The sequence below is a fragment of the Rousettus aegyptiacus genome, unplaced genomic scaffold (assembly GCF_014176215.1).
Source record: "Rousettus aegyptiacus isolate mRouAeg1 unplaced genomic scaffold, mRouAeg1.p scaffold_m13_p_2, whole genome shotgun sequence".
NCBI lineage: Eukaryota > Metazoa > Chordata > Mammalia > Chiroptera > Pteropodidae > Rousettus > Rousettus aegyptiacus.
The window spans coordinates 99,039,034-99,047,907 of record NW_023416295.1 but is presented as its reverse complement, the minus strand read 5'-3'; the positions used below and the strand labels follow the sequence as shown (position 1 = coordinate 99,047,907).

Genomic DNA, 8,874 nt, shown 5'->3' with positions numbered 1-8,874 from the left:
GAAAGAGCAAGGAATCCAGTGTGACTTGCACAGTATAATTAAAGAAGGGCAAGAGGAGATGAGATCAGAGGCAAATGGGACCAGATCTTGCAAGGGTCTTGGGAGTGGCTATTGGGATTTTGTCTTTTGCTCTGGTGTGATGTAGCCATTTGGGTTGGAGCAGAGGAGGGACATGAAATGACTCAGTTTAAACAGGATCCCGCTCACTGCTCTGTCAGGAGAGTCTATAAGGGGGCAAGAATGCCAGGAAGGAGGCTGGAGCAATACGCCAGGCAGAGATGAAGTGGCTTGGACAGGTCTGTGGTAGAGATGTGGCAAGCACTTCAATTCTGAGTTTATTATGAAATCAGTGTTAAAGGATTGGCCAAGTGGGTTGTGGGGTGTGTGTGAGAGAGAGAAGTCAAGGATGACTCTAAGGCTTCTGGCCTGAGCAAATGAAGATGGGAATTGACATTTTCAGAGATGGGGAAGATTGAAGGAGGAATGGTTTATTTATTTATTTTTTTATTTTAAAGAGAGATTGTTTTCGAGGTTATCAAGTATCAGTTTGGGACATATTAAACTAGAGGTACCTATTAAACATTCAAAAGTGATGCCGAACGGTAGATCTGGAGTTTAGGAGAGAGGCCCATCAGGACTGGAATTATAAGCTTTACAAACTACACTCTATTTACTCTCTTAGAGTAATTGAAGACAGTGACCCATGTGTAATTCAAGGGAAATGACTATCAAAAATACTAGAATAGTATTTTAAAAAGTCAAATTTAAAAATTCACCCATATCCTCCTACCCTAAAAACACCTGTTTTTATTTCTCCACATTCTCTTGTTTTTGTCCACATGCAAACATAATTTTATGTTGTAATAGCATAGATACAATTTCACAGTCTACTTTTTTTCCCTTAATATGATCCTATAATTATTTTCCTAAGAGGCTCCCATATGTGTTTCTTGGGGATTAAAAAGGCCGACAAAGTACTGGGCATTGCTGAGAAACATTTCATAGACAGAAATTGAAATCCTACTTTGGTGCAAAATTTAGTGCTCCTACAGCTGGTATGGTACTTATTGTAACCTTTGTAGGCAATTACTATGTGACGGTAACTTTGAGCTGGGACCTGAATGAGATCTGGCCCTATACCCTGAAGACTGGCATTCTAGCAAAAGGGAACAGCATGTCTTAGGAAGCAACAGGAAGCACGTAAGAAGGGTTGCTGGCAGTCATTCCAGTTGACGAAAAGATATTTCTCTTTGAAACTTCAAAAAAAAAAAAATCTTTTAATTTAAACTACAGAAGAGAAAGTACACCCTTCTCTACCAAGGAAGGAAAAACTACTTGGCATAATTTAGAACATAGTAAACTACATAAATGTAGTCTTAAAAATTCTGGGATCAAACTATATACAAGCTCTACATGGAATCTGATTTGTTCATTTATCCAGTCCCTCACTTGGTACCGGAGTCCAGTCCCTTAATTTTATAGAAACGGCCGAGGGTCTAAAACGGTGAATGACCCGTGCATGTCTTCAGCTACTGTACAGAGTTTTAACTAGGGTTCAATCAGCCCTCCACATCAAAGACTCTAAAAAACAAAATATGATTCTGCGCACACGACTTCATCGTTGAAAAAGCCCTTTGTTTGCTGGGAAATGCCCCACCCCTCCCTGGCTGTACTTCCTCACATGCATAGTTATTTACTCAAAAGCAGTAAAATCGAGAAAACCAATCGCCCTTGACTCCCGGAGGGGGAAGACCGAGAGCTGGCTTACGCTTCCTCCCAGAGCCAGCAGGGGGGGCACCAGGCAAGGTCTGTGAGCCGTGCCTCCCCCACGCCTCTTCCCGGTTCCTTTCCCAACTTCCCCACAGCTGCCGCTTCAACTAAAAGTGGCCATTGACCTTTTAAGCTTTTAAGCAGTGGTGCAATAGAATAGTATTTCAAAGGAAAATGGTTATCGAAATTTTCGATCTGGTTTTCTCGTGTTAATGGTTTTAAAAAGTAGGCCACATTTAAAGTAGGTCACATTTCGGGGGCGGGCGTGCAGGCAAGGAGATGAGTTCCAACTAAGGCTAGGAGACCTCCATTAGGGTGGAAGAAGGTCAAGGGTCCTCGGGAAGGAAAGAAGCGACGGGATCTTTCCGAATTTCCTCCGGGTCTCTGGGCGCCAGCCCCGTGGGAAATCGCAGAGACGCGCGCTCTCCAACCTCAGGCACCGAGGCCCACCGCCCAGCGCCACCCGGGAGCGCCGGTGAGGGAGCTCCCTCCGCAGTCCGCGCAGGTGAGCGGGAGCCACTCGGCGGCCGGAAGGAGCGTGTGGAGCGGAGAGGACGGAAGCAGCCGGGCCGACTGGTTTGGGAGACTGCAAGTAGCACCGCCCGGGGGAGGGGACTGAGAGCGGCCAGCACCGCCTTAGGCGGCGCCGCTCTCCAGCCGCTGGCTGCCTTCTAGGACCTGAGCCGAATGGACCGCCTCCGGCCCGCTCCCTCCCGCTGTGCGGCGTGGGCACAAGGGGCTGGAAGGGGGCCTTCTCCAACCCATTCTGGTGTCTTCGACGGGGAGGGGCCTTCGCGAGGACCTCCAGTCTGTCTTGCACGCCGCGCACAAAATGTGGGGCCTGGAGCGTCGCGTGGAGAAGGCGCAGAGGGAACGGGAAAGACAACCCCCGCGGCAGGCCGAGGGGTCGAGAGTGTGTTATTCGCTCGACTCCGGAGCACCCCGGCACGGATGGGGAGCAGGCTCTGGCAGCCGAAACGAGAACGGTGGCCACCGGGGGCTTATCCTGCGCGTCTCCAGGTCAGAGGAAGGCGGGTTCCCAGGGAGCAACACCGCCCAGCTCCGCACCCGAGCGCTGAGTCCGCCTCCCCTGAAGCCTGCGCAGTAGCGCCCCATCCTTTTTAAAGCAGTAGCGGGGGCCGCGGTCACGTGGGGCGAATTCCTGGAAAGTTCCTGGAAAGCGGCCCCCGCAGCGGTCGGGCGGGGCGAGCTGGGAGAGCGGGCTAGGGCAGGAGGCGGGGAGCAATGGAGGCGCGTCAGGCTGGGAAGTCGCGCGCACTCGTCGCTCCGGGGACAGACGTTTAACTCTTGCCAAGTCTCGCCGCCGCCGCGGCTCGCGGGCCTTGGGCTTCCCTTGAAGCATGAGCCTCCTAGCCCGCCACCACCGGCGCTGCGTGGGCCGCGGACAGTACGCGCCGGAGCCCCGGGCGCACAGCCTCAGGATTCCCGGTGCCCACAGTCGGGGCGCCAGAGGAACTAGGGCCGGGGCTGGCGACAGGTACTGGTCCCAGGAGCCCAAAAGCTCCACCCTAGGAGAGTCGCTGGGGAGGGCACCCGAGCGCAGCCGCGAGCGCCGGGCTGCTTTGGCTTCCGCAGTTGAGAGCAGCGGGAGGGAGAGAGTCTCAGCCGCGTTTCTACCCCGAGGCCGGGCGCTGTTGCCGGCTTTCTCCGCTTCCTTCCCGGCGTCGAAAAGTCTCTGGAGTTTTTTTTTTTCTTTCTTCCTAAACTGCCATCCAAATTAATAATCCTTCTAATAACCTGATCTCCCGCTCCTCCCCACCCGCCTGCCTCCCGCCCTGGCTCCTTACTCCTCCCTCTGTCCTTTCCACCTCCTTGGTCGCAGCCGGAGGGAAACCCAGCAGCTCCAGGGTTGGGGGTGTCCAGGCCCAGAAAGGGGATGTCGGAGCCCGGGGGGGTCTAGGCGGCGATCCCCAGGGCTTTTGTTTGTCCTATGCGCTGAGGACTCCGGCTGCCCCCGCCGCTGAGCGCCGGGCTTTGTCGCATCCCCAGGCACCTCGTTCCTAAATTAAAAACTGAGGAAACTCGGGCAGACACCCCTCTTCTCCTCGATCCCTCCGGGCTCTCCCGCCCCAGGTCCTCAGGGGAGGCTGCCAAGTGCGGAGGCGGCGACTGAGGCCGAGGTAAGGGCTCAGCGTTGGTTGTCTTTCGCGTCCCGTGGCTCTCGCTGCCGCCTGCTGGGCCCCGGCCCGAGCCCCGAACCCCCACAAGGGCTGCGCGCTGGGGCGGATTCCTCGACAGCGCCCGCGGCAACAGCAGCAGCGCCGCCTGGCCCCAGGAGCAGCCGCCACGGCGCCCCCAACCCCTGCTCCAAGCGGGCACCGGGAAGCGCGGGGAGGGACGCGAGGCAGCCTCCGGGCCCGGGATGCGGCAGGTCGAGCACCTCGGAGCTGTGGGCTGGCTGCTCCAGCTCCGGCAGCCTCGCGGCGCCTTAGGGTGGGGAACCAGGTTGGTGCCGCGTGCTGCTTCTCGGGGCTTTCTGGGCAGTGTGGAGTGTGGGATAGGAGTACCAGTTTGGGATTCCTCCCGTTCTTTCCTTTAAACAATTTCCGACTTCTTCACGAGGTCCTATTTACCACGGTGCCCGCAGGTGACTCTTCCAGTCCGCTAGTCTGCGATTTCAGCGGGCAGCTCTGGGCGGGAAGAGACCGCGTTCCCCACCCTCATCCTGTCCCTCCTCCCCGCCCCCTCCCTCTTTCCAACTGGCGTCTCGGATCCCTGCTCTCTCTTTATCCTTCAGTCTCTAGAGCTGGGCCAGGGCAGTAACTGGATGCTTGGGGTTAAATGGTGCGGGAGCAGAGACTCAGAGGAGTCCACGGGATTTTCCACGTCTCTGTCTCTCCACCCACACCCCAGCCAGGGGTCCAGTTTGGACTGACCCTACTCTACACTTTCTCTTTGCAGGCAAACTGTGGGTGACCGCGCCTGCGGGGGACTTTGCCATCCGTCCATTGGGACCCGGGGAGGAAGAACCAACAGCTCCCCACCCCCGCCCTCTCCACCACCATTTTGGATACTCCGCAGGGACGCGATTTGGGGTTCTCACTGACTGACTTCCAGGAAGGACGCGTGCCCCTCTCTGACTCCAGCTCGGGCGGCCACCTGTCTTTGCCGCGGTGCCCTTCTCCCATGACCCTGCGGTGCCTCGAGCCCTCCGGGAATGGCGCGGAAGGGACGCGGAGTCAGTGGGGGACCGCGGGGTCGGCGGAGGAGCCCTCCCCCGAGGCGGCGCGTCTGGCGAAGGCCTTGCGGGAACTCAGTCAAACAGGTAGGGAGCGGAACGGCCGCGACGCGTGCGAGAGGGGGTACCTGCCCACAGACGCTGCTGGGGGTTGTGCTGATGGCCCGCAGCTGGGAAGTGGGGCGGAGGTGGGAAGCAAAGAAGAGGATGGGATAACAACGTCCCCCTTGCTTCTCGTCCCCGCCTCAGGGCGGGGGACCGCAGAGAGGATGCCGCACAGCCCTGGATTCTTGGGAATGCGAAAGGAAAGTGGTTCTCAAGAGACTCCGAGATCTGGGGGAGGGCAGAGCGGGAGAAGGGCTCCTTGGAAATTGCCACTAAGGGCGTTGGAACCGTGGCTATTTCCGCCGTGCTCAAGGGTCGGCACTCGGGCTCGAACCTTAGCGGGACAAAGTGCCTGGCGCCTCCCTTTCCGCGCAGTGCGAGTGGACGCAGCGCTGCCTGCAGCTGCAGCTTCATCCGGCTCCCGGGGGGAGCGGCTGCTGCACTCCGGGATCTGGGCGGCCAAGTCCAGGGACCGACAGATTGCAGCACAGGCGGCTGCAGCGGAGCCGGGAGGAGCGCGTCCTTCAGGGGCGGCGCACCCAGGGTATTGCTGGTTTCGAGTGCAGTCCTGCGCTTTGTGCGGCTTGCTGTCGTCCCTCGGCATCTGAAAGTAGAAGAATGAGGAAAAAAAAAAAAAAACTAAAATAAAAAAAACTGGCGAACTGTCCAGGCTTTCAAAATTTGGATCCTAAACGCTTACGTTTGGGGCAAAGTTGAAGTTTTGATAGAGCTAGGGAGAGGGGAAAGTTCTCTCACTTGCGGTTGAGGTCTTTCAGTGCGGGCCGTGAGCTTTTTCCCTCAGGCGAGGGACCGGCAGATTCTGGAATACGAGCAATTTTTTTGGGGGGGGGGGCGGGGAGCTGGAGGGGGAGGATGCATATCGTTCAGACTTCTTAAATACAGAAGGTCTCTTAAGCCGTATTTGAAAAAGGGATGGGCCCGGGAGATGGTGCAGGCAGATTAGATCGAGAATGCTGGGAAGACCGACGGTTGGGCTTGGATTTGGATTAGGGCAAAGTCCAAAAGACTGCGAAATTGAAGTACTAATTATCAATTGGGGTTTCCCTCATTTCTCAATGACTGATAAGGTAGTTGTAATCGAAGCAGCAGACAGAAGCTATTGTACCAAAACTGCACTTTTGAAACAAGTAAATAGCAGTACTTTCCAGGGCTTTGAACAGAGATGCAGCCCTTGACAGGTTGGGGAGGGTAAGGGTGGTGGACACCAACAATCCAAAAAGTTACTTCTGTTTTTACTCTTGGAATTACTAGAGTTGGGTTTTCCACTTTTTTTTTTAAAGGGCATGGCTTTTATTTCTAACTTCTGACTTATTTCTGATTTACTTTAAATCTTCGATTTCAGTCTAATGCTGGGAGCATCATGCTTTGTCAGCCATTGTGTCATATTGCAAATACTCTTTTGCTTCGTTGGGAGAAAATCTTAATGTGCTTTGAAGAACAGCTACAGAAAGTTACAAAAAAAAAAAAAACTGGCTTACGGTTTGTGCTCGTGATAACATGGACCTACATTTCCATTAAGTTTCTACTGAAAGTATTTATGGTAGCCTCTGGTAAACTTTCACTCACACACTTCTTTTTAGAGCTGGAAAAATTGTTGTCAAGTACTTAACCCCATTTAAAGCATTCTTTATAATAACTATTTTAATCCTCTTTTCTTTTTCTTTTTGAACAAAAACCCCAGGTTGGTACTGGGGAAGTATGACTGTTAATGAAGCCAAAGAAAAATTAAAAGAGGCACCAGAAGGAACTTTCTTGATTAGAGATAGTTCGCATTCAGACTACCTACTAACAATATCTGTTAAAACATCAGCTGGACCAACTAATCTGCGAATCGAATACCACGATGGGAAATTCAGATTGGACTCTATCATATGTGTCAAGTCCAAGCTTAAACAGTTTGACAGTGTGGTTCATCTGATCGACTACTATGTTCAGATGTGCAAGGATAAGAGGACGGGTCCAGAAGCCCCCCGGAATGGCACTGTTCACCTTTATCTGACCAAACCGCTCTACACATCAGCACCACCTCTGCAGCATCTCTGTAGACTCACCATTAACAAATGTACCGGTACCATCTGGGGACTGCCTTTACCAACAAGACTAAAAGATTACTTGGAAGAATATAAATTCCAGGTATAAGTGTTTCTCTTTTTCTAAACATGCCTCATATAGAGTATCTCCGAATGCAGCTATGTAAAAAGAGAACCAAAACTTGAGTGACTGCTCTGAATAACTACATGGAATTCTTAAGAACAGCTGAAGTCAATTTAATTTAAATGTGTGATGAGATAGCTAGGTAGTTAAAGTTCCCCCGGATATTTTCACCTGAATAATACCTCCTTTCCTATAGCTGAACAAGACCAGTTGATCCTTTTAAGTTAAAAATTAAATGTCCCAAGTAAAGGCTGAAGTAACATTTTATCGATGCCGTTCCTTTCTTTTTGGTCGAAGGTCTAAGTGCCAGTAGTAGAGAAAGAACGCCCCATGGGGTACTGAAGAAGGGGAAGGGAACCGATACAGGCTTAACTTCAATTTTATATGCCTGTGATCAGAGTCTATTTTAGGACATTTTATATTTTGCATTCTGATGTACCTAGGGGTTTTGTTGAACAGATATGCTTGTATTTATCCTTCATTTTATGCAATTAACCAAATCAACCAAAAAAAGTGACCACGAAATCCTGTATTTGTCTTTTTACTACATGTATGAACTCTCACGTGAATGAGTACTGTAGTAATCTAAAGGGAGCCTTACTTCAGAAATATTTCAAACTGGTGCAAACAGAAAAGACTTTGTCTTTTCCTTTAAGGCTAAAGACAAGAATGTCATGCTTTTACAGGTGCAACTCAATCCCTGTTAATAAAACCATGTAGATACAGACATTTTACCTTTTGAAGTAGCTGTGCCCCAACCTGTTGCCATGGATGTTTTTGGAAATGGCTTTAGAAATTTCCAAGTTGTCTTTGAATTGTCTAACCATGGACATCAGCAGTTGTCTCCCTTCTACCATGTAGAAAACTCTTACTTAATTTTCTTCCAGATATAGGGGGATACCTGCCTGTTTTTTCAAAGTGTTTATTTACTGCTGTTACTATTTGATTAGAATGTATTAAATAAAAAAAAAAACCCTGACTTTTACAAGTTGCACTTAATTACTTTGAATCATAGAGAACATACACTATCATGGTAATAGAGGGTTGCCATAAAAACTTACATCGAGTGAAATAAGCCAAATATGCAGCAAGAGGTAGAGCAATCCTTGCCCTTCTCTGAAGTTGTGGGTCGTACTTGCCCTTTGCATTTCAGAAATAATGGTTTAGAAACCACAAGAATTGCCAAGTGGCCCGGTCTTTTACGAGTTGAATAAGCATAGCACTGATGCCCTTAGTAGTTCCAAAAACATGTTTTAGAAGCTACAAAAATGTGACATATCGGAGTCTTTTACAGGTTGAGTAGGCGTAATACAGAATAAAAAAAGTTTTGTGGCCATTTATTTTTTGCCACACAGTCTCATGACTGTTGCAAATGCACCATCTTTTCTGGAGTTCAGATATTCATTTGCCACCTTAAAAAAATTTTTCCTATACGGCTGCATGTGATGGATGGTGTGTCACTCGGAAGGTGAACCTAATATGCCATATGCGTATCCCAAGTGAATTATGCTTACAAGCATATAATTTATTTATAAATTATAGTAAAGTCTGCTTATCACAAGCTCATGAAAAATGGTTTTGTGCCTGGAAAGAAGACAACTATGTGTGTCCAAACTGCAGAGCCA

General features: G+C 50.6%; 1 protein-coding gene across 7 annotated transcripts; it reads left to right on the top strand.

The window, feature by feature from the left end:
- Positions 1 to 2,430: 2,430 nt before the first annotated feature.
- SOCS2 (suppressor of cytokine signaling 2) lies at positions 2,431 to 8,234 on the top strand. 7 transcript variants are annotated; one of them, XM_036237572.1, is made up of 4 exons: positions 2,431 to 2,790; positions 3,781 to 3,911; positions 4,693 to 5,056; positions 6,777 to 8,234. In XM_036237572.1, the coding sequence occupies exons 3-4, from the start codon at positions 4,918 to 4,920 to the stop codon at positions 7,232 to 7,234; spliced, it is 597 nt and encodes a 198-aa protein (XP_036093465.1). In that variant the 5' UTR covers positions 2,431 to 2,790; positions 3,781 to 3,911; positions 4,693 to 4,917; the 3' UTR covers positions 7,235 to 8,234. The 7 variants fall into 7 exon arrangements, with proteins under 7 accessions (XP_036093465.1, XP_036093467.1, XP_016013095.1 ...); XM_036237571.1 differs by lacking the exon at positions 2,431 to 2,790 and adding an exon at positions 3,145 to 3,268; XM_036237573.1 differs by lacking the exon at positions 2,431 to 2,790 and adding an exon at positions 3,445 to 3,462.
- The last annotated feature ends 640 nt before the right edge of the window (positions 8,235 to 8,874 follow it).